This window comes from Ahaetulla prasina, chromosome 3 (assembly GCF_028640845.1).
Source record: "Ahaetulla prasina isolate Xishuangbanna chromosome 3, ASM2864084v1, whole genome shotgun sequence".
NCBI lineage: Eukaryota > Metazoa > Chordata > Lepidosauria > Squamata > Colubridae > Ahaetulla > Ahaetulla prasina.
Window position 1 is genome coordinate 220,447,200 of NC_080541.1, and position 25,299 is coordinate 220,472,498.

The 25,299-nt window shown below is 41.2% G+C and overlaps 2 protein-coding genes across 6 annotated transcripts in view; both read right to left on the reverse strand.

Moving 5' to 3' along the window:
• The window catches only part of TCFL5 (transcription factor like 5), a 32,711-nt gene extending 31,897 nt beyond the window's left edge, over positions 1 to 814 (reverse strand). The window contains exon 1 of the mRNA XM_058178008.1: positions 87 to 814. Coding sequence (XP_058033991.1) covers positions 87 to 814 — 728 coding nt within the window. The remainder of the gene's footprint in view (positions 1 to 86) is intronic.
• Positions 815 to 4,864: 4,050 nt separating this feature from the next.
• DIDO1 (death inducer-obliterator 1) overlaps positions 4,865 to 25,299 on the reverse strand; it is a 69,850-nt gene continuing 49,415 nt past the window's right edge. For all 5 annotated transcript variants that reach the window (XM_058178005.1, XM_058178002.1, XM_058178001.1 and 2 more), the window contains 7 exons: positions 23,468 to 23,575; positions 22,446 to 22,581; positions 21,784 to 22,327; positions 19,909 to 20,062; positions 16,808 to 16,897; positions 15,948 to 16,143; positions 4,865 to 10,002 (listed from right to left, as the gene is read on the reverse strand). In XM_058178005.1, coding sequence (XP_058033988.1) covers positions 6,704 to 10,002; positions 15,948 to 16,143; positions 16,808 to 16,897; positions 19,909 to 20,062; positions 21,784 to 22,327; positions 22,446 to 22,581; positions 23,468 to 23,575 — 4,527 coding nt within the window. In that variant the 3' untranslated portion in view covers positions 4,865 to 6,703. The remainder of the gene's footprint in view (positions 10,003 to 15,947; positions 16,144 to 16,807; positions 16,898 to 19,908; positions 20,063 to 21,783; positions 22,328 to 22,445; positions 22,582 to 23,467; positions 23,576 to 25,299) is intronic.

The following is a 25,299-nucleotide window of genomic DNA, read 5'->3' on the forward strand; positions in this document are numbered from 1 at the left end:
CCTCAGCAATTCCCTGGTTTTATTGATTTATCAATATTACCAGCAAATTGAATAATATGTTAAAAGAAAACAAAAATGAAACACACTTGTTAAGGGCTACTCCAGTTTCTTGAGTTTCTTGGCATCTGGGAATTTCAGTCTGGAGACTGTTGAATCTGTCTTCTAACCGAACACGGACTGCAGATTTGGTTCTGGATTCAGGAACTGCTGCTAAAGTTTCTCCAACTACATTTTCTTTATTTATGCTGCCAGAGGTTTCACTATATTTTAATTTTACTAAATTTTGCCCGTTGATGTCTATGGAGTTCCCATTAGGTGCTTTTTCTGCTTGGCCTGGTGGTAGGCTAGATTCACTAAGCAACATCATCCTTAGCTCTTGAAAGTCAATATGCCCTAGACATTGATTAGGCCCTGTGAAACTGCTGTCAGAAGTCAAGCCAGACTGGCAGATAATGGGGTAGAGAGACTGGTTTCCAGAGCTGTTTGATGAGAAGCCACCTTGACTGCTAGATGACGACAGGTAATGGGACTGATTTGCAGCATTGTTGGTGGAGAAGCAATTCAAGTTTAACCTACTTTCCACTTCGTTTTCATTTGTTTGGGCCTCCATATGGGAATAGAGTATATGCTGAAGCTGTGTGTATTCTATTTCTGTCATCTCCACCAGGCTGAGGTCTGTGGTGGTGAAGCTAAGATTGTGCTCACCAAAAGAGGAATCGGTGGGGCCTTCAACAACAGGACCAGAAGCAGCTTGATCCGTAACGACAGCCCGAGGTACGGAGGCTTCAGACGCCTTGAGGGTTGTGTCTGACATGATTCTGAAGAATACCAATGCCACCACGTTTGGGGACCAATGACTATCCAAAAACCAAGAATCCCGCACCGACTCGTGCACCAAAAACTATGCAATGGTTGCAATCAAGGGCAAGCACTATGAAAGGAAGTCGCTTGCCGTACCCCCCAAAAAAATCACCTTTTGGATCCTTCTATGAAGAGCCAACCCTTCCCAACACAGCACAACCATGCCCAAGCTGCGGAAAGCTAGTGGGAACAGCTGCACCATCCAAAAAACCCAATCGGTGCCATCCGCACGGCTGGCACGTTCTTCAAAAACCTTTTGAAATGAAAAGATGCCCCCAAAGCCGCCCACCCCAATCCTTCCCAAATAATGGTAAGGAAGGCAGTGGAAGGGGTCGTCTTAAAACTGGGAAAAGCAGAGAAAATTTCTAGGCTAGCAATGGAAATGGGGGGAAGCACTTAAGCTCCCCCCAAAAAAGGATTGCACACACACACACACCCCCTCTCTTTGAAAAAGCCCTATGCAGACTATGGGTTAGTGCTCGTTTTGAAATGTTGTAAGAGGGGAACGAGAGGAGGGTCGTCAGCCCCTCATTCCTGGGAGTCCAACAGCCTTCCCCCACATCTCGAGGGAAGAGTAGGGCAGCAGGATACGAACTCAGGGCCCTCCAATTGCCCCCTTCGAGGAGGGTCACTTCAAGGAGGGACAACCTGGCCAGCAGCCCCGGCCGCTCAGGACAACAGGTAAGTCCCCGCCGTCGCCATAGCAACCAACCAACGGGAGGCCGGCCGGGCAGGAAGCCACGCCCACCTTCCAGCTTAGCCCGGCCGACCGCCGCTCAAACGGCCCCCCGCGCGCGCCGGAGGACACGCCCCCCGCTTCCTTCCCCGCCCCTTTCCCTCTTGGCCGCAGCCTAACGGACAAAACCGCAACAAACGCCCAGAACGCCGGAAGCGAGGGAAGGATGCGCATGCGCCTGACGCTTTTCTGGCTAAACTCCGCCCACAATCTGTCTCGGCTGCCCCTGAGGGAAGCGAAAGAAAGCGGAATATCGTTTCGTTGTCGCCGGCCTCCGTTTGCTCCCCTCAGCTGACAGCTGCGGCTTCTTACCGGTCGTCGTGTAGGGGTTTCCCTTCTCCCCCCGCCCCCCTTCGTAAGAAGCTATCTTGTCCAGCAAAAGCATTTGGGGGCTTTCGTCAGTTTCCCACCCCCCCTCAAGACTTTCCTGGAAGAAGAGGCGGGAAAAGGGCCTAGGCCCGGCTGTTCGTACCGCGGTTGCTTCCCTAACGAAGTAGACAAGTTTTCTTCACGCTCGTTTTGTTTTGCTTTTTGATGGCCTCTTCTGGAGGGTTTTTGTTATTTCTCTCCCTCCCCCCCCCCGCCCCAAAGTCCTACTTTTTGCACCTTTGGCCAGCCACCTTTGCCCTCATTCAGATTCTCATTTTAAGAAGAAACTTAAGAACCTGGTTTGGTTTGTTTTTAACTCGCTGATCAACACGTGTGTGTGAATTAAGAGTGCTGCCTTATTGGTTCCTTATTATTTTTTGCAGTTCCGCAATATAAAACCGGTATGATTCGGATGTCTTGTGTTGACTAGTAAGGGTCGGTGAAGGAGGAATGTCTTTGCAAGGAAAGTATTCCCCTTGTGATAGTGCTGAGAAATGATCGCGAATAATTCCACAAACTCTTCAGTGGCGAAGTTTGGCTCTCAAGTTGTAGGTGCCCCCATCACTGGAGGCTTTTTAAGAAAAGTGCAGGTAATATTTTTGTGTCAAACCTTTGACTTGACTCCATCGCTTCGATTGACATAGAACACCTCCCCCCCCCCCAATCCTGTAGCCCCAATCTGGTTTTTCAGTAGTGTACCAGAGGGGCAGGACAAGAAACAATGGATAGAAATTAATCAAGGAGAGAAGCAACTTGGAATTAAGAAGAAACTCCGTAACAGTGAGAACAATTAACTGATGGAACAGTTTGCCTTCGGACATTATGGGCGTTTCATCACAGGAGGTTTTTAAGAAGAGACTGGACATTTGACTGAAATGGTATAGGATCTCCTGCTCGAGCAGGGGGCTGGACTAGAAGACCTTTGGATAACCATCTGTCTGAGATGTAGGGTTTCCTGCCTGGGCAGGGGGTTGGACTAGAAGGCCTCCAAGGTCCCTTCCAACTCTGTTGTTATTGTTAAAATATAACAACAGATGAAGCAAACCTCCAAAGTCCCTTCCAGCTTTATTCTGATTCTGAGACTTGACAGCCATTGGTTTGAAATGGTATAAGGTCTGCTTGAGCAGGGGGCTGAACTAGAGGACCTCAAGTATCCATTCCAACTCTGTTATTGTATCCAATCAGGATTGGTTGGTTGTGTACTCTTTACAGTTTCGAGCGTGTGAAGAATCAAAATGGGCGGATCAACATTCCATCCAGCAGATGACCTGGAAACTCAGCCAAGACCACATTATCTTTTATGCTAAACTATAATTGTGGAAAATGTTTTGGCATGTCTTCTTTGTTTAAGGGCAAAAGATGTTCCACCCATTCGCTGAAGAAAATAGAGCACATATTCCAAAATGTCATTTAAAAAAAAATAGTTATTGCTTTATGGGTTCTTTTATCCTGTCTTGCCCACCCGACATGAAATACACTTTTCAGTTTGCTTCTAGTCTTCATGTCTCTTAGACTGAAAAAGGAGGCTGCGAGACTGACCAGACCAAAATAAAATCTCAAAGTGAAGTATGCAGATCTGTGTATACATTCATTTGTTCACATTGCACTAATACCAGTAATTTTTATAAATTACTATTCTTTTCCCAAGCAGATTCACTTAACTTCTGCAGAGAGGCAGCCGGCAGAAACCAGGTTCTCAGTCAAATTTCAGACCTGAAGGTGATGCAGAATTACCCACCCCAATTTTGGGAGCCTATTTTTTTTTCTGGAAATATCAGTTGTTTAGGATGTTCTTTTAATGCAGGGGAGTCCAAACTTGGCAACTTTAAGACTTGTGGACTTCCAACTCCCAGAATTCCTCAGCCAGCTTTGCTTAAAGTTGCCAAGTTTGGACACCCCTGTTTTAATGTCTCTTGGGGCATTCATATCTTTTCATCACTGCAGAATATATGCTGAAGTTCTCCTTTTAAACTGCTGTAATAACTTTGAATATTTCCTTCCTTCCGTCCCTCCACTCCAATTGCCCAATGGCATACAGTTCCCTAATACATGTGGGATTAAAAGCAATTCAAATTTCAGTGCGAAGAAAATAATACATTATAATAACAGAAAACCAGGACACCTACTTAGAAGAATGAAGTAAAAAGTTATAGCAAATAGTTTAAAGGTTAAACTGTTGAATTTCAATAGAGCTTAATCTCGTGATTAAAAGAGACTATGAATTCTAGTCCTGTCTTAGGCACAAAGGTTGGATGGGTGACTCAGGCTAGCTAGCCGCTAGTCATCTCAGCCCACAATGCCAATCTCTGGTGACAAGCTGGTCAGCTAATTCTTGCTGCAACGAATGTATCAATATGTGGTTGATCTGGGAAAAAACCCACCACCTGCACTTGAAGGGGAAAAAAATTCTGTATACTTTGTGAAGCAATTCTATCTTGTCATGACAAGGTATTCTCGTCTTTAATACAAATCAAAAGTACTCATGACTAAAAAATAAATGGAGAAGATCTGAAATATTCCTGAAGGTTTAGTTTAGTTGCTGGCCCAGATGAAGGAACAATCTATTTCTCAGATTTGAAAATGGTTTTGCATGTTTAACTATGAATCGCCAACCGGGTACTGGCAATACCTTTCATATATATCCATCCTTTTCAAAAATTGAAAACCAGATCCTGGATATTTTGATCAGATGATTGCTATACTACCTTAACACTGAAAAGATGCACAATCCATAATGGAGCCTCTCGTAGCATTTCTTAATTGAAAACAACAACAAAAATATAGTATTTTTTTAAAAAAATGAGTGAAGTATCCTGTTTTGCAAGTTGCTTCCCAGATTATACTGACTCATTACTAGATTAATGCTTTGATCAGTACCTATAAAACTATTCATGCCAAGGCTTTCTGTAGATGTTTATTTGACTTACAGTAACAAAAATCTATGAAGTTCCACATTTAATGTACAATGATATATTCTGAAATATAAAATACAATTTACAGAAACTTCTGTCAAGTAAACCTAAACAACACTTGATTTAGTATACTTACATGTATGGTTTTAAGTTAGAAACTTCTTGAATAAAAAATTACATCATAGGTATTTGCATTCTATACCACCTCTTTTAATGTTTTGCAAAATATTTTGCAAACAGGCCATTTTTTTTAATATCAGCATGTCCATGATGTTTAAAGACTAAGATGTACCAATATAAAGTATAACTATGTAGTGATTTATTTATGGGGTAGTACTATTTATATTGCAGGTTTCAAAATGCAGATGTTACGAATTTAATTTTACATTTGCAAATGGTTACAAAAATATCAAAGTAACTTTTTATCTGTAAATGTATAAATCCAATTCAACTGGTAATGTTTTTCTATGTACTGTTTAGAATTATATAATGAACTTGAAGAATACAGAAAAAGTAATAGAATACTGTTTTTCACAGTAAAAAGCCTTCCCTTTTAAAGTACAGAATTGTTAGTAACGGCTTTATTTCGCCAATCTTTACAGAAATATTTACTTCCAATTTTATCACAGTAGCCATGAATTCATATGGACAGAACATATTCCTATCAAAATTAAGAATTTCAGTGCTGTTGGTGTCAATAATTACCAGCATCCTGAAATCTCTCCCACTTAAATTAGAACTTAAAAGTTCTTCATCTTGGCTCAACTAAACTGTCTTTAGTTCATGAATATTTTTGACCGATAACCATAAGAAAAGTCAAACTCCTTCACTCAGTGCTTGATGTATTAATCTTGATAATTCTCCTTCCTCCCACTTTGTTCAGTCAATTTAGGTTAAAAAAAAATCAATACCTGTTTTTTTTTAAAGCTTAGTTATATTGAGTAAAGAGGGCATTAATTTTCATTACACCTTTCATAAAAATACAGAATTTTAAGAGTTTATTGATAAGAAAGGTAGTGGTCTATCTAGACACATGTACTTCTTGCCTGAGCTCATCAATTAGTTGAAATTACATTCAAAATGCCCTCATGTAAAATGTGAGTTTAGAAATTTAACATTTCTTATTCAAATACTCTGCAAATTACAAGTAAGTAGCAACACTATTCTCCCGCCATCATTTGTTAAATACACAAAAGCCATATAACTAGATTAACTCAGGACAAAAATATTGATATTTTTGCTGTTAAGTAGGAACCAAAACACAAAAACACTATGTATTTGAGATGTAAAGTTATGGCTTCTAAAATCTTGCTTGAATTCTCATAAAATAACCAATTAAGTTATTGGAAAACACAACTTTGAAACCTTTAAAAGCAATGTGCTTTTTGAAGACAGTTCCCATTTTTTGTCTGCAAATGGAAATTCAAGATAATAAGGAAAACAAAGCCACATCATACAACTGTTAGGTCCCAACCACAATTTTTCTCTGGGAGTAAGTAGGATTCCTACAGGCCCCTACTCTAAAAAGGCAAGAGCAGTAGTCCTATGCACTACTGACTTCTTATCTGTACACAGGTGCTGGGATCAGTCAGGGAAGGATTATGTCTTATGTATTCTGTAAGAAAACTTTTATGAACAAAATGTATCAAGTCCAGGTTTTCCCTGCTTCCTACCTTAATATATTGCATTTACAATTCAAAATTTGTCTTTTATGAAAGTTTTTACCAAAGTATTTTCTAACAGAATATACAATATATACAAGTAGTACACAGTCAATTCTTACATGTTTCCCCCTTTACTTCTAAGGGACTCCTTGTTGAAGGTTCTACTTAGCAGCAGTAGCAGCAGCTTCCAGATGTGATGGCTTTTGGCTGCCCATCTGGGATTCTGGCTTAGAGTCTCTATCACATTCTGTACTTTTGCTGCGCTCCTTGCGGTCCCTTCCTCTATCTTTGTCACGGTCCCTATCTCGGTCCCTCTCTTTCTCTCTTTCCCGGCTGCGGGCCCTGTCCCTGAATCTATCGTAGTCACGTTCTCTGCTTCTGGACCGGTTCCGTCTTCGATAAGAATCCCCTTCTCTGATCCTGGTTCTTTCCCGGTTCCTTTCCCAATCTTTGGCCCGATCTGAATCCCTTTCCCTGTCTTTATTGTAGTTTCTATCTCTGTTTTTATCCCAGTCTTTCTCTTTGTGTCTCTCCCAATCTCTTTCCCTACCCCTATTCCAATTTCTGCCGCGATCTCTTTCCCAAGCCCAATTATGCTCGCGATCCCTCCGTCTATCATCGTTTCCTCGGTTTGATCTATTGTCTGATTTCTCCGGCTGCTCTAACACTTTTTCCTTATTGCCTCCCTCAAATCTTTCCCTCGGCCTCCCTTCAAAGCCCTGGCCCCTGTAGTCATTATTTCGACCCTCTCGAAAATCAGACGCTGGCCACTGTGCTTCTGATGAAGAACCCTGCCCTGAAATATTAGGGTGAGAAGAAGACGGTCCAGATTCATCCCATATCTCTTTCCTGTGTTGTGGAGGATGGCTTGGAAGATCCAAAAGAGGTCTGGGGGATGGTTTCATACCTTGCTGAGACTGTCCTGGAAAATTATGTCTGTTAGGGGCAGAGTCATTTTGTTCTGAAAACGAGGCAGGTGCCTGTCCCCTTGGTCCTCCAAACTGATTGGGTGCTGAGCCCCTCTGGTTTGGAAATCTGGGGGGTGGACTTCCTCTCCTCTCTTCAAATGGTGAGGGCAGAAGTCCCCTTGGTCCTGGCATGTGACCCGGTGCCGGTCCTCTTTGTCCTTCAAACTGATTTGGAGGAGGACCTCTTGTACCTCCAAAATGATTAGGTGATGGACCTCTTGGTCCTCCAAACTGAGTTGATGGGCCCCCTCTTTGATTTTTAAATTGATTGGGTGGAGGCCTCCTTTGGCCCCCATAAGGAAATGGAGGTGGCCCTCTATTTCCTGCAAACTGGGGAGGCTCAGATCCTTCAAACTGGCCAGGAGGACCGCTCACCTCGCAATACTGAGAATCTGAAAATTCTCTCTGTTCCGCTTGAGATTCTCTGTGATCTTCAAATTGAGAAGATGCTTTTTCTCTTGGCCCACCAGGAAACGATGGAGAAGGACCCCTATTTTCAACAAAAACAGGTGGACCATGTGGTGCAGAAAATAATGAAGGAATAGGTGCTCTTGGCGCTGGAAACCTGTTTGGTGGCGGGCCTCTTTGTCCGTCGTTATTCGGCGGAACGTTATGTCCTTCATTAAATTGCTGGGGCGGACCCCTTTGCCCATGGAAATCAGAAGCACCACACAGCACCGGAGGGGGACCTTTCTGCCCAGCTGAAGGAAAAGGAGGCCCCCCTCTTACTTCCTCAGTCTGAATTGTAGAAGACTCTCTCTGTTTGTAAAAATGGCCGGACTGAGGATTGACTTCGCCTTCGTTATAATTCAACGGACCTCTTTCTGCTTCAAAGTGACCAGGAATTTTCTCCTGAGGTGCAAATGTTGAACTTGAAAAAGAATCTCTTACGACCCCTGGAACGCTGTTGTCCTGAGAGGCATTTGACCAAGTTACAGTCGGTGCATTATTAGAGCCTGTGAAAATGGGCATAAAACACGGGGTGGGAGGGGTAGGCAGCAATACTTTACGAACAGGCGCACTCGTGGGCGATTCAACGGGAGCGGGTTTATTTATAATTTCCGGGTGAATTTGCGGAACGTTTTCAAAACTGATAGGCACATTTTGCTCAGGGACAGCAGGACCTGTTTCACCTGCCATCCATGTTTCATTATGACATTTCTCCTCTTTGTCAAACGCAGCCTGGAGTGGACCTGAATAGCTGGGTGGAGGGATCAATCCAGCAGAAGGTTCTCCCTGTAGCCCATGTTGCTTTATATTAAAGTCCACACCTTCATTACACTCAGTTAGGATTCTCCTAGCTTGTCGGGGATCTCTGCTTTGTCTGGGATCATTTCCTTGGCTGAAGAGTTGAGGCTGAATGGAGGAAGGAGGCATTTCGGGTTTTTCAGGAATGGGTTTTTCGTGTTGGAATAACTCCGTTTTCGCGATGGATGGTTTGGGAGGCGGTGACATTAAAGCGTCGGATACCGAAAAATGAGCCATGGATACACCGACAGCTGCCCTTTGTTGCCTGAGCGCTTCCTCTTGTTCTTCAAGTTGCCTTTTCTGCTCTTCTATTTGTTTATTCAGCTCCTCGAGCATTTTCTGTTGCTCTACCAAGGATGGCGCAGCCGCCGCATCAGGCACAAAGGGGGCAGACGTGGTTATGGAGCTGTTTTTAGAGTCTGAGTACATTTTATTAGGCAAATCTTCCACGGCGACTTTTGCTTCTTCTAAGATGGTTTCATCTTCTGGATCGTAGGCTTCATCCTCTTGTTCCGAAGTTTCACAGCCCTTCTCAAGTCTGCTTTCGCCAGCCTGCATTTCAAAAGCTCTCTCCGGAGCATATTCTTCCTCGGGATCGTAAGGTCTATCATCTTCCTCCTCCTCGATAGCTTTGTCTTTCGACATCTGTCCAAACTGTTGCACAATGGGGTCTATTAAAGGAGCAGCAAGCGGCCCTTCGTCAATCCCAGCCTGCGCTTCAGGCTTCGAGGTATGAACAGCAGCTTCAGGTTCATTGGCGGCAGGATCAAAGGACTTCTTTTTCCCGAAAAGGGTTTGCAAAATGTGATCAAGCGGTGTGGCTGATTTTGAGGCTGAGGAACCAGCAGGAGACACCGGAGTAGCGGTAGCTCCTGACCCTGAAGCATTAGATGGTGCCACGGTGGTTGAGCTTCCTGCTTTAACGGATGACAGTATTTTTAATACAGAAGGTGCCACGGTTGAAGGTGGCTCTGAAGGTGGATTTGGAGGTGGAGGTGGAGGAGAATCAGGAGGGGTTGTACTGATCGTGGTTTCTCCAGAATACAAAGAAAATTTTGCAGTTTTCTTTTCTTGCGGTGGAAGTGTGCTGCCCTTAGAATATCCTAATACTTCTGCTTCTTCTTGTATCTGGACTCGACTCCTCTTCTCCTCGGGCTTTTCTGATTCCAATACAGCTGCAGGACGCTTTGTTTTTTGACAAATCACTAATCCAAGAATTAAATTTGGACGGTTTGATTCAAGACCTAAGGAGAAATGGAAGAAACAAGAAATTTAGAATTTAAAGAGCCATTTTAAAAAATCATTTCATCTTTTAAGGTTAGGGAGAGTTACTAATCCTGGCAAGTTCTTTTATTAATGATAAATCACTTGCTATTTTATTTATTCGAAGATACAGTCAAAAGTTTACTACTAAATCAATTATGAAGTATGTTGCTATGATTAAAAAGTAATCATTTAATAAATTAGAAAATGAAGTTACGCCATATATCATGCTAAAATATTAACAAATGCACTAGGCAATGATGTATTATCTCCATTAATGCTACATGTATTTATGTAATAGAACTGTTAATTATTATTTTCACATATTCAGTTACAGAATGATAACCAGATGATGGTATGTAAAGTACCATAAATGGTTGAAAATCATGGCCATGAAAATATATATAGCAATTTATTATTCTGTATTTCATAAGTGTGGGGTTCGGTTTTAAACATGCTACCTGTATTATAACAACATAGTATGTTTTACATTTGAGATTATTCTTGATTCCAAATTCAATAATTGATTACAGTGAACATATTCCTTGGCCCATTATAGTTGAGCTAAACTATCAAACTGAAACAGATCAATCAGTATGTGGACGTATTTATATACTTTTCATCATGGATCAATCACATCATTTGCAAAACTGAAATTTGCGGCACAGATTAATGAAATTGAAATATTTGTGAACCCTTTTGGATTTTCAATATTTCTGCATCAACATGACCCAACAGCAGATTTATTCTCCATACCTGCTAAAACTAGATTTAAAAAAAAAAAAAAACAATTAAGCAAATGGATCAAAAGTATTGGATGGCAAAAGTACATGAGCCCCTAGGGTTGCTGTTTCATTTGAAAGTGAAATTAAGAGTCAGGGGTTTCAGTCAATGGGGTGTCACACCAGGTGTGAGTGTGGAAAGTTCTGCCTTATTTAAAGAACAGAGTTCTGGGAAATCATTATCACAGCCTGATCTTCGCAACACGGGTTAGGTGGAATTACGTCATGCCTGGAACTGAGAAAATTTCTCAGGGTTTCCCAAAAAGCAGTTGTTGGTGTTAGGCTAGAAGAGGTTCCAAAGAATTTGGAGTCCGCCAGTCTACTGTTGACCAGATCACATACAAAAACAGGCAATTCAACACCCACTGTTAATCTCCCAGGAACTACACAAAAAGGAAGGCATGTGATACTCCAGCAGGAGAAACCCAGGGTAACATCTGACCGAAGGCCTCTTGCACTGGAGAATGTCAATGTTCTTGAGGCCATCGTGGCTGAGGCCCGAGAGGTTTGCAAGGAGAAAGCCGCTACCCTCCTGAAGAACTCTGTTGCTCTCTACAGTCTGTGAACGATCACATGGACGAACCGGAAGGGTACCGTATTGGAAGAATGTTCTGTGGATGGAGGTGACCAAGTTAGAAGTTGAACGAGAAGCGTGATGTGTTTTCGAAAGGCAAACAATGCATTCCAGGAGAAGAAATTGATCTCAACTGGGAAGCATGTTGGTGGCAGTATCATGGTTTGGGCCTGTTTTTTCTGGCTCTGGACCAGGTCAGCTTGCCCTCATAGATGGAATTCTGAATTTTGCCAGCAAATTCCTGATGCTTGTGAAAAGAAGATGGGCTATACTGTATATTTCCTGTTCTGTTGAGAAAACAGAGAAACTATATTTTTGACGTCTAGTTGATCACTTCTGCAAGCTTTCCAAGAGATGATCCTCATTTAGTACTGGTCCTGAAGGACTGTGACGCTTCTCCTTTTGCCTCTGCCCCTTCCTGAACCCCAATCCGATCCTTTATTCCTAGCTGGTATTCACACCAACGCCAACTTTGGTTTGCCTCATCCCCCAAGATGGCTGCCCTCCGACCGTCAAACAAGTTTGAACTGGGATACAAGCAATACATTTCATGTTTTTGAGGGAATGATTAGCGTGAAAGGAAAAATTCCCCAGCTATGAAATACAACTCTTATCGTATCATGCTGATATGGGTCAGCAACTTCAGACACTGTTGATGCCACTGTGTCACCTGGAGGTTTTCCTTCTTAAAACTAACCCTAAACTTAATTGCTGGGAAGTTGCTACTCCTGAGAAGTGTATTGGTAGGTTTTTTTGTAGGAATCTGACAATTCATTGGTGGATATGAAAGCACACTCAGTATCTGAACAATGATAAAGATTGTTATTGTTGGAAGGTGATGATAGCCTGTGGTAGAGCAAGTACAAGGCCATTCTGTTGTACATCCTTTATAATTTAAATGCTAAAAGTGCTGGCATAGCTTCAGTAAGTAAAAGCCTTGCAAGAGCACACTTTAAAAGCAGGGCTGGCTGGTGGACAACTCTAACTTGCGTAGTTATTTTACTTCCTCTGCCCTGCTGAGACAGGTAGTCCTTGACTTACGACTACAATTGGGACCAGAATTTCCATTGCTAAACAATACAGTTGTTAAGTGAGTCGTGCCTGATTTTATGACCTTTTTTTTTTTTTGCCATGGGTGTTAAGCTAATCACTGCAGTTAACGACTGAATCATACGGTCACTAAGCAAATTGAAATTCCGCCCATTGACTTTGCTTGTTGGAAACTGGCTGGGAAGGCAGCAAATGGTGATCACACGATTCCAGGACTCTGCAACCATCGTAAATACATTGAACACGATAGGCCTACTTAAAATTGGAAGTTTTTGTAGTCTCCACCTTGGATATATTAGAGCAAGAGATAATTATTGCTTTTGAAATAACTGAGTTTTGATTCTTCTTTTTTAAACTGTACTCTGGAATTCAAGTAAAACAACAGTTTGAACTCTAAAATGGAGACTATTGATGTAGAATATTCCTTGAATGTACTTGTTAAATAATCCTACTACATATTGCTAGCTACGTACAACTGAGGCTTTATTTCAAAAAGAGGCACGATTTATCATACAAAACATTCGACCGAAAGAGACAATTACCATTTTGTATAAAATACTTTTATTGAGATTATATAATGAAAGCAGTAGTTCATCATCGGGGCTGGGGAACATTTATGATTTTTACATCTTTCTACACATTCATCCATACTACAAAGAACTCCTTGTGTGAAAATACTCTAACTAATCCTTATCTTCATCAAAATTACTCATGCACAAATACCGTTCCGTGTTTCCTTTTGAGAAAGTGTGTTTTGAGAATTTCCTGGTCCCTGCCTGTATTCTAATTCCCATCTCCTAACTAAGATGACGGCTACAAGTGTGATGTTGCGATTGCCAATGTACTTGCATAGGAATTGAGAATTTATTGTAAAGAGTACCATCATTCCATTCTCAAAAGTACATTGAAATATGTACTGATTGAACCATCCATAAAAGTTTGGATATTCTAGGATGGCAAAGCAAATCGGCATTAAAAAAAACTGCAGAGAACAAAGTGACTTTTTATGTGCAAATATATATATATATATATATGTAACGTTTGATCCTATAAGGCAAAACCATAATAAACTCCTGAGAAATGTTGACGGTTGCACAGTGCAGCATCTCAATGTTGTAATCTGGGATCTGCTGCTGTGGGACAGATCCAACAACTGGTGCTAAGTAAAATTCTGTCTTTACCTGATGGATTCTTCTACTCATTGGATTATGAACTCATATCCACAGCTCTTCCATTACGTCCAAGATGACCTGGTACAGATATTTCAACTTATGTACATTTGACGGAGCAAGAATAATTATTATTTAGAGGTGATTCCAGGCCTGCCTTTCAAGTTGCCAGAGAATGCATCACAGCTTCCTTTTTGCCAGAATTTTAGCGAAATATTTATAACAAGGCAATCTATTACAGAGACTGTATTTTTAGACCCGACTGTTTTAGCCAAGAAATTATCCGATTTAGAATGGTTCTTTGGGGATTAGTTTTCCAAGGATGCATGCAATCTTCAGGAGAGTATCTGTGGAGTTCATCAAGATGTTGATAACTATGGATCTTTCCTCAAGAATACAGAACATTTTGCAATGTTCTTGCCAGCCCAATAGGTCTTAAACTGAGTAGTCTACCAGGACCAGGGGAGCAGAATTTTAATATTGAAAGCTGCAATTGGACAGCTTCCTGCCAGTGATTCATAGAACCAATATGTCTCTCTCACTTTCTTTCATTTATCCAGTAGCTGCTGGAAGAAGAACCTCCTTGCCAAAATTATAAATTGATTATTGGTAGAAAATTATGAATGTATGCTAAACGTTCACATGTGTGTTCTGACCTAGGCTCCCTTATAAAGCAGGAATTGGTCTTGGCCAAACCTCTTTTATTTACACGACTGTGAATTACTTTCATTCACAGTCAGCAAGGTTTGCCCAGCTTTTCAAAGGAATATTTCTCCACACACCTTATCTCGCTTGGCAAACTGCCACGTAACTTGTTTCCAAACACAGGGTAAGGCAAAACTTGGCAGAGTCCCTTAGAGTCATAAACAGAACTTTTCACTCTTGAAACTACCAAACAAATGAATTGTTTTCTGCAATTTCCCCCTCCCCGTTTGCTCCTCTTTTTTTTCCTATGGGAGGGGCCAATCAACTCCAAGGTGTGGCTTTACTCCCAAGTCGACCCTGCTTTCTGAGTTGTTCTTGTCTTCTGGAAGCTCTGCGCATGTGCACATTGGGAACGGGCTTCAGCCATTCCTCTGCCTCACTGTTGTCTAGCTTCCTCTCTGCTTCCAACGCAGAGCCCTCGTCCGAGCTTTCCCCAGCCCCCAGGACTGGCCCATGTTCCTCCCCAATCTCCTCACTGTCTGACTCTGCTGTCATCTCTGCTGGTTGCCAGTGGCCACAACAATGTGATATTCGGGCTGGCCAATTTAGCACTGCACTTACTATGATTATACAGAGAATTTCAGTGATAAAAAAAGATGGCAGAAAGGGGTTTGAAGGTCCAAAGTAAGAAGAGTGACTTGGGTAATGTGTGAACGTTTCTTGTTTTTGGTTCTCATCTGTCTGCATTTCTGGATCCAGAGAATTTCAGAGCAATTGGAAGAAACATTTACATTTTGCTTTATACATGTAGCATACAGACATTCTCTCTTCAGAATGGGCAGAAAACTGTATGATCTCTCTGAGATAAGAAATGTAGAAGTATAGATATTTAATTTTTTATTTCTATAACTACGTAAGGATGTGCAACGATGATGGTAATGTGCCATCACGATAGTGTCAACTGTTAGCAACCACATCAGATTTTTCTCCAGGATACTTGGTAACATGCAAAACTTGATCACTAAAGTCTATTATTGGGCCAAAAAAAATCTACCTTCAAAACTAAGGAATGAGCGCCGATTCTGATGTTTTTATAAGAATATTCCATCCCATGTATCAAATGCTTGATTGAGGTGATGTCACAGGGGGAAATAAGGCCCTTGGTGTTATGTCTCATTTGCAACTTTAAAACTTTGGATTTTCTTCTTCCTTTACTTCACTTGGAAACTTTTGTACCCAAATCTAGAGATCTTGTATGATTTGGGACGTGAGAAATCAAGTTTAGTCTGAACATACCTGCTTATATAAAATGCCATTCAACAATGGGCAAGCAGATTCTACTGTTCAACTTGAATTTCATTGTATAAACTGCTAGGAAGATGCCACTCAAAACTGAAGCATGTTATGTTGTGTATTAATGTTGTAAAACTTGGCTAATATGTCTACAACTGTTTTAAAGAGAAAGAAAAATCTTGTTCTTTAGGGAAACAAATTGAAGACACACACACACACATACACAGAAAAATTATGTTGTTACATACTTTTAACAGTTGTTATGTTTGTATGCCACCTAGAGTTATATTTTTGCGAGATGGGTGAATATGCTAAATAAATGAATGTAGAGTGTTATGTCTGGTGTAATATTTGTAGCTAGTTGTAAGTTGGGAACGGAAAATATGTCGTGTTTCCTATCGTTTATTGCTTACCTGGTCCCTCAAAAGGCAAAAGTTTGGATGGAATGGGATCCTTAGCCCTGAGGGGAATCAAATACAGGTCCTTGACATGCCTGTTGTTATTAGCTACAACTCCAAATCGGCACCGGCTGCTAAAATAGGAGTAGAGAGAGATGTAGGCAGCTTCCTCCTCTTCTGTTGCTGGGTGGAAACGGATTAAACACAATTCCTGGAATATAAAAATATAAAGGAAAAATACTGACTCTTGAAAGGAAAAAAAAAAGAGCAAGTAAAAGCAACATACACTAAGGAAACACTATGTTAGAAAGAATTTGTCCAGAATATCAACTCAAAGGTGATGTAAAGTTTTTAAAAAGTTGTCTTAACTAACCCTTCTTTAAAAAAAAAAAAATCCCCACCAATTTATTAAACTCAAGGTAGCGAAAAATAATTGTTAGTAATTCAAATTTTACTTCATTCTAATAGGTAATGTTTTTTTAAAAATTAATATTTGGGGATATATTTAAATAAAAGCCTTGTAACAGGCCAGCAAAAATTCTTGCTAAATTTAAATCAAAGAAAAAAGCACTAATAATATATTGTTAACTTTTAAAAATACCCACAATTATTTACAAAGCTCACCGATAAAGCTTACTTTAAAAAATATGGCTGACAGCAGCTGCACGGCACAATCCTTTTAAAAGTTCCTGCTATTCAAAATATTTAGAATGGAACACATTAGCAATTGCTTGTGCCAGTAATTCAGACTGAGGTTAACTCCAGCCTTGGGCAACAGAATCACTACGAAGGTGTATTTGGCCCCAGTCGTTATTATATCACCAGCCTCATCATCATCATTTCAAATGGATTACAGTACTGCCACACTTGATTACCTTAGATACGGAGGATTTAAGTTTGCCAATATAATCCCACACTGTTTTTGGTGAGATCCTCCCTCCGATATGAATTGTGTCTGGTAAATCCTAAAGAGAAAACATGAGAAATAGCTATAATTTGAGGGAATGTTTTCTGTAACAACTAGACTATAAAGGGGAGTCATATTGTGGGGCCTCTCTAAGCTTGCTTGTTTTCTTGCAGAGGTTTTATTACCCAGCTAGGGAATGTTATCAGTGATCACTGATAATATCACCTAGTTGGGTAATGAAATGTCTGCAAGAAAGAACCAAGCTCAGAGAGTACCAAGAACCCCACATTTCAACCTGAGCTCCAAATATTATAAGAGTCGTATTCTTACTTTTATAATCAGGGCTATTATTCTCTCCTTACTATCTAATTACTTGGCACAACATTAAAGAACTTGAGGACTTCAAAGTGTTGGTAATTTGCAACATCCAACACTCTCAGCAAGAATAACTAAGGGTGACAGCTGTTAGGTGACGTCCTGAAGACCAAGGGCTTTCACCTAGGACATTAGGGCCTTCTCTGTGGGGGCCCCTACCCTCTGGAACGAGCTCCCTCTGGGGCTTCGTCAACTCCCCGATCTCAGGTCCTTCCGCCGCGAGCTGAAGACGTTGCTGTTTCGAAGAGCAGGACTAGCTTGAACGTAGTTTTAAATTGGGGTTTTTAAATCAGGGGTTTAAATGGGGTTTTAAATTTGTATTTAAAAGTTTTAGGGCATCAACTGAATTTAATTGTCTATTCTTTTTGCTGTTTTGTATGTATTATATGTTTTCTGTTGTTTTATGTTGTTGCCCTGAGTCCTTCGGGAGATGGGCAGTATACAAATATAATAAATAAATATAATAAATAATAATAATAATAATAATTAATAGGAAAAAACCCCACCTGATACTGCTTTCCTCTCATAAGAATCAAAATGCATAATCTCGTTTTGTCTACATAAATAGGCAGTTTTTATGTATGCAATTATTACCTTGGCATGGTACAGGAAAAAAAATATATTCCAAAATCCTTATGTTATGCTATCATATTTATTTATGTTTATTTATTTATGTTATTTGTGTTATTATGTTATGTTATATTGCTAGCTAACTCCATAGGAAGTTACTAAAGTTACCAAGTTATTAAATTTGCTCTTAATTTTTTTGCTGGATTAAAAATATATAGCATATCTACTGAACATGATCAGGGAAAATGCGAACATGATGTGGGTATGTTGAACTAGGACTGGGGAGACCCTCCCAGGTAACTTTGGAATTTGATTTTATATGTTACCATGGCTGGCTGGGGAATTCTGGGAGTTGAAGTCCACAAGTATTAAAGTTGCCAAGGTTGGATACCCCTGCTACAGGCAATGTGGCTATGCTTAGTTTTATGCTTTATGCTTAGTTTTATTTTTCAACCATTTCGGGGGGGTTTGTTTGTTCGCTTTAGTGAGAAATACATGTTTGGGAGCACTGGGAGGAATTCTGGCCATAGAATAAAGATCTGTAAATATATAAAATAGAAGCTAGTCAACTTCCTAGGTGTATTTCAATCTTGGAAATCCTTTAAGAATCAGAGGGAGGCCTGCTGTAATGGATTATAAATGTTGAATTGACACCTACAAGAACCAAATTCAACACCATTTTCAACACGACTACTCCCTCTCCCTCTCCTCACAACTATGATTCACTTAAAACTCTGTCTTCAACCAGCTGTTCCACGAGATAAAGTTCAGCATCATTTTTCCCTCTGCTCCTTTTACGTATTATGAATGTTTTTAATTATTGCGGTTTTATGGTTACTTTTCCATTATGGCCTTTTTAGAAATTCAGTTTGCGAATCATTGTAACCTGTTTGGAACCTAGAAAGCAATATGCAGGTGGGTCAAAGTAGTAAATTAAGGGCTTCAGTCACAATAGCTGCAAAATATGGACCTTCCACCAATAATCAAATATTAGAAATTGAAATCTCTCTTTTCTGGATTGGCTGTTGGTGCAAAGTTGTTAGAAGAAACTTACTTGCATCTAAGTAGAAACATTAAAATCCCTTTGTAAATATGTAACTACAATTTCTTTCACTATTAAGTTTACCATCCGGGTCTGAATAACAGTCTATTTCCTACTTGGACCAAAATCATTTACCGTATATACTCGAATATAAGCCGATCCGAGTATAAGCCGAGGTCCCCAATTTTACCCCAAAAAAACTGGGGTAAACTGGGGACTCGAGTATAAGCCGAGGGTGGGAAATGAGGCAGCTACCGGTCGGGGAAACCCTCCCTCCCTCAGCCGAGAAGGCTGGCGGCTCCCCCGCCCCGCCCTCTCACTGCACCGGCAGGGCTTCCCCGCGCTAATGCAAAAGCCCGCCAAGTTTGCGCCATCTGGTATAATATGAAAAAAAGAAGAAAAAAAAAACTCGAGTATAAGCCGTATATACTCGAGTATAAGCCGAGGGGACGTTTTTCAGCACAAAAAACGTGCTGAAAAACTCGGCTTATACTCGAGTATATACGGTAAATTATTTTTAAACAGTTGGTTTCCTAAGCTCTCTGACCAATATACACACAATGTATAATTAAGATGCTACATATATTTTTATTTCTTAAAAGACAATTAGAAGCAGCCCTCGATTTACAACAGACTCCACCAGCACCCCCAAATATGACCCAGATTCAAAGTTCTGATAGCCGCCCACCCGTTCATGTGATTGCATTTTGGGGGTTCAGAAAGTGGTCCACATCTATAGCAGTCAGTTGACAGACACATGTCTATGATATTGGGTTTTTTTGCTGGTAACTGACTTTTACTTCAGGTTTCCAGCAAAAAACTTCATCCATTTCAGACAGTGGAATCGCCTAATGACCACTGTGTTTGCTTAATCTGATTTGCCTAACCACCATGATGATTCACTTAACAACTGCTACAAAAAGTATCATGAAGTCATGTCAGTCACGTGACAACCCACAATGGTCGACACGACTTATGAGCATAATTCCAGTTGTAAGTCGAGGATGTTTTTACCTGTAATGAAACAAAATTAGTTTCCAGAAGCGTCCACACAAAAAGCAGTAAACATTTCAAAATCCTACCTCACTGAGATAATCGAAGCACCCGGAGACTGGATAAGCTTTGGTGACAAATTTAGCCACACTTTGCATGTTGATAAAACCTTTCCAAATGGTATTCAGACGAGAAAGAAACAGGGACGTATCTCCTTCCGGAGGGGACCAAATCTCTGACATACTGCAAAACCAAAAAGGAAAAAAAAGTCTCAAAATGTTTGCCCCTAATATAACAGCTTCCCCTTTCCAAACATTTTCAATATTTCCATTGTAATGCAGCCATATAAATTTTAAGCTGGTGTTTTTCAACCGTGGCTACCTGAGGAAGTGTGAACTTCAACTCCTGGAATTCCCCAGCCAGCCTTGCTGGCTGGCGAATTCTGGGAGTTGAAGTCCGCACCTTTTCAAGCGGCTGAGGTTGAGAAACACTGTTTTATGTTAACTCAATCAATACATCAGAATTCAGAATTGCAAGTTACTCAGCACTAAATCCAGCTTTCCACAATTTGCTGATTCACATAAATAGACTGCTTTTCTGCCAAGGAGGAGATGGGACACATATGATCCGTTGGGTTGGAGCAACAGTTATGATTTGCTTGTTCCACAGTGTTGTGGTCCGCCAGCAGCCTGCGGAGCTGGCAACGGAGTCAGACAGGGATGAGGCTGAGGAAGAACATGGGACAGTCCTGGAGGCTGGGGGAGGCCCAGATGAGGGCTTTAAGTCGGAGGCAGAGATGAGGCCAGGACCATCTGGGAGTGATGTGTGGATTCCGGAGCCTCCAGAGGCTTACAGTAGTGAGGCAGAGGAACAGGAGGAGCCTGTTCCTAGTGCACGCATGAGAAGAGCTACCAGAAAGCAAGAGCAGCTAAAGCAAAGAGGACAACTCGGGAGTAGGGCCAAGAGATGATTGGCCCCTCCCATAAGGCTTAAAAGACCAGCAACGGCTCTTGGGCTCTTTGTTGGAAAACAACATTGATAGACTTGTTTCTTGTCTTGCTGCATTTATTTCTTGTTGGGGTCTTCTGCTTTTGAACTTTTGCCAAGAAAAGCCTTTGGCAGTTTGTCTAATTAGACCAAGGTTGGTGATAAGACTGAAGAGTTGTGTTATGAAGAATTTGCTTTGATTTAGTTTGGACTAATTCTCAGCTGTTCTATAAAGTCTGTTTGTTTTTGAACTGAGTGCGTCTACTACTACCGACTTGGGCCTGGGTCACAACACACAGTCCCTTTGTTACTTTTAATAGCTATCCAACTTAGAACTTAGAAGAAATTTCCTGACAGTAAGAGCAATTAATCAATGGAATAGCTTGCTTCTGGAAATTGTGGGTGCGCCATCCCTGGAGGTGTTTAAGAAGAGATTGGACAGCCATTTGTCCAGAATGGTATAGGGCTATGATGGCGAACATATGCCATGCATGCCAGAGATGGCATACAGAGCCCTCTCTGGGGGCATGCACGCCGTTGCCAGCTGCTCTTCCAGGTTCTGTTGCGCACGTACGCACCGGCCAGCTGCTCTCTTCCTGGTTTCGTTGTTTCGGCGCACATGCATGTTTTAGTTTCAGCACTTGATGCTGAAAAGGTTAGCCGTCACTGGTATAGGGTCTCCTGCTTGACTAGAAGACCTCCAAGGTCCCATCCAACCCTATTATTCTATGTGTTAAATAATTTAAAGTCGTTTAGACCTATTATGGTATTTGATCAACTGCATTGGCATTTTGGTTAGAACAGTTTTAATATGTCTACATATGTAGGCAGATGATAGATAGATAGATAGAGAGATAGATAGATAGATAGATAGATAGATAGATAGATAGATAGATAGATAGATAGAGATAAGACAGACAGACAGACACTTTGTGTTATAGGCTACCATCGTACCCTAACTCCAGGACATAGCATACCTGACATTTAAAGATGATGGGCCTGCCAAGTATCTTGGATCTGACGAAGACGGTTTTGTTAAAATAGACTTTGGAGCTGATAAAACAGGTCTTAATATTTCTGGCTTGCTCTCTGCTACAGACCCTTTGTCAGGAGCAGAAGCGGGATGCAACGGAGAAATCCCAGCAGAAGCAGAAGCTGCAGAGGTGCTCACAGCTGTTCGGGGATCTTTGCCAGAAAGAGTCACTGTCGTGATGATCCCGGTGGTGTAGGATGCAGGATAGGCTGAGGTCTCCATGGGTACAGAAGATTCTGAGTTGTTTTGCACTTGGGATAAAGGAAGGTAAGTTCTTTCCATGCATGGCTGAGCCACTGTCTCCGTCACAGGTTCAGCAGTGGCTTCTGAGACGTTTTCCAGATTTTCCCCTTTTACCACCCCCATGTCATCTGCTGGTGTGGAGCTTTCTAGTTTGGATTTAGTTTCTGACTTTGGTTCTGTCTTCTTAGCAGCTGATGATTTGGGCTTTTTTGAAGTCGATTCTTCATCAGAGGCAGAAATCTGACCTGCAATTGTAATCAAAATTAACATGTATCATCGCAACAGGGTTTGGGGCTATAACATATGGTTTCATGAACAGGGGGGCAGAGGATGAACGAGCAGCATCGTGAGCCTTGTACCCACCTGTACAAATTTTGCAGTTCAGATCAAAAAGGTGGGCCCGATGCTGACTTGTGGTATCCTGCAACATACTGCTGAAAACATCCAAAGCAGGAGTACTGCTCTTCTCAGGTGCTGCTCGATCCGATTCTTGCTGCTCCTAACAATATACAGAATATGCAGAGGTTTTATTCGTTTTATTCACCTCCGCCATGCAGACGAACAAAATAATTCTTGAAGTAAGAACAGAACATTTAAAAAAAAAAAAAGCCGTCCTTATCACTAAGAAGCAGAAAGGGCAACAGGCATCTACCAATAATTTAAGAATAATCCTCAGTCTTGTTGAATTCTTTTCTGGAATCCTTAAACAGAGATAAAAGGATCATTTACGGTGAATTTAAAGTATAATATTTTAGTGTCTCCTGTTGACAAATGCCCAAATCAGAAATAGCAGGCCATGGCTAATATCCTTATAAAATTGCAACCCACTGTAAGTCTTATAAATCCAACTTCTGTCTCTGTTTCTGATATCAAGAGATACACTACAAGATTTGGAAACATGCCCGTGGGATGATTCTCAGTCATCCAGGTCACGGTTGTCCCAAAAATGCTTTTTTTCCCCTTTTTTTTTCAAAAGGCAACTGGACTTTGTTTTTCATTGAAGACTATTCACTTCTCATCCAAGAAGCTTCTTCAGTTCAGTTCTTCAGTTCAGAACAAGCCTCTTGGATGAGAAGTGAAACATCTTCATGGGGAAAAAAAGTCCAGTTTCTGTCCAGCACCAAAGTCCAACACCATTGGGACATTTGGAAGCATAGTTTTTTTTTTTTAAATTGCCTGGCATTTCTCCTTTTTCTATTAAGAGCTGTCTTTTCAAAGAATCATCCTCAAACTGGTGGCCAGACGAAGGGCTAGATTTCCACTTCCATAATTTCTTGCTGCCTGGAGGTTATAGAGCTGAAATCCATCCAAGAAGAGCAAGCTGGGGGAATGCTACCATACACAGGAAGCATAAAATCAAGTAATCTGAAATACAGTGTACTTACATCCGAATCAGACACTGGTGGAGAATCTTCCATGTTAACATCAGGGATAGGTTCTTGTTTCACGGCCATTTTTTTATTTTCAAAGGTTTTACGCCTAGATGCCATTATCTATTGAAGGGGAGGGGAAAAGATTATTTATTTAGTTTTTAACCAGTACTCCAAACTTTCTACATTTGGGACGATCATTCCCAACATTTCAGGTTGGTGTGGATACTGTAGCCTCGATATCATTTATGTCTGGCCTATCTCCCGTGGTTTCTGCCTGGTGAGGATTGGCACCCACAAGCGAAAGCGGGGCCGTCTTTTGAGCATTTCCCCTCGGGAATGAGATAGCCCCCCCCCCTTTTGAGTTCTGGGTGGCTTTCTCCCAGTGGCATTCTGGAACACCTTAAAGACCTGGTTCTACTCCCAAATCCTGGGATTTGGCTAGCTATCCCAAAGGTGCTTTTTTCAAGGGGCAACTGGGACTTTCTTCTTTTTCTTTGAAGATGTTTCGCTTCTCATCCAAGAAACTTCTTCAACTCTTGAAAAAAAAGCACCTTTGGGACAACCTGGATGACCGAGAATCTCCACAGACATTCGGCTAGTTGGAATCCCTTGTGTAGTGTGTGTATGGTGCTGCTGACTGGATTTGTCATTTGCTCACACAATCTGGATTGTACACTGCTGTTTGTTTTTATTTTGTGAGCCGCCTAGAGCAGTGGTCGTCAACCTGGTCCCTACCGCCCACTAGTGGGGCGTTCCAGCTTTCATGGTGGGCGGCAGGGGTTTTGTCCGATACTGAAGCACTTTCCTTTTTTTTTAAATTTAATTGCCTTTTTAAAAAAAATTCATAGCATTATTTAAAAATATTTCATTAGCTTTTCATAAAATTCCCCGTGACAATTTAAATTTCTGAAAATATACTATTTTGTATCACCCATGCATAAGTTTATTTCACGTTACGTAAGTGAAACTAAATGGCTCTATAGTGCGACCGCAAACAAAGCCTCGTCCCAGAATAGCTCGCGCATCTCCCCCCACACCACTCAGCTGTAACAGACAAGCAGAGGTGGTAGCCAGCGCCCCCCCCCCCAATCCACGATGCGTGGGAGGCATGCGCAGACGACAATACATGGCATATTACTGTGGAACTGGTGGGCGGTTAAATTTTTTTACTACTAACAGAGATACAAAAGTGGGTGGTAGGTATAAAAAGGTTGACTACCCCTGGCCTAGAGTAAACTGGAGTCAGGCAGTGTCAATGTCAAATAAAATAATAAATGTAACCAGAATAACCAGAAAGCATCAGGCTGGGAATTGACTGTATAGATTGTAACCAGTTACAAAATCCACAGTGATTGCTACTTTGTTAAATAACAACAACAACACCCTCCTAATATAGGTGAGGGCTTTGCTGGCTGGGGGTTTCTGGGAGTTGAAGTCCACCAGGCTTAAAGTTGCCAAGGTTGGAGAGCCCTGATATAGGTCATTGTTGGCTTATGGCTATAATTGTGCCTGGATTGATGGTCAGCATGTGACCAATTCGATTTTACAAGGTTTGTTTTTTTTGCAGCGATTGTTAACCAAATGACCATGGTCCTTACGTGAAACCAAGGGGAGGTTGCGATTATGTGAAATTGGAAATGAACACTGGTTTCAGGCAAAAAAATATTGTAAATTGTGGTTTTGTGACTGAGGGACTAAGTGCCCCCAAAATGCGATCATGTGATTGTGAAGGGGGGGGCGCATCCCTTGTAACTTCAAATTTGGGTCATAAATACCTTTTGGAGTGTCTGCCTTAACTTTGAACAGCGGCTAAGTGACCATTTGTAAGTCAAGTACTACTTCTT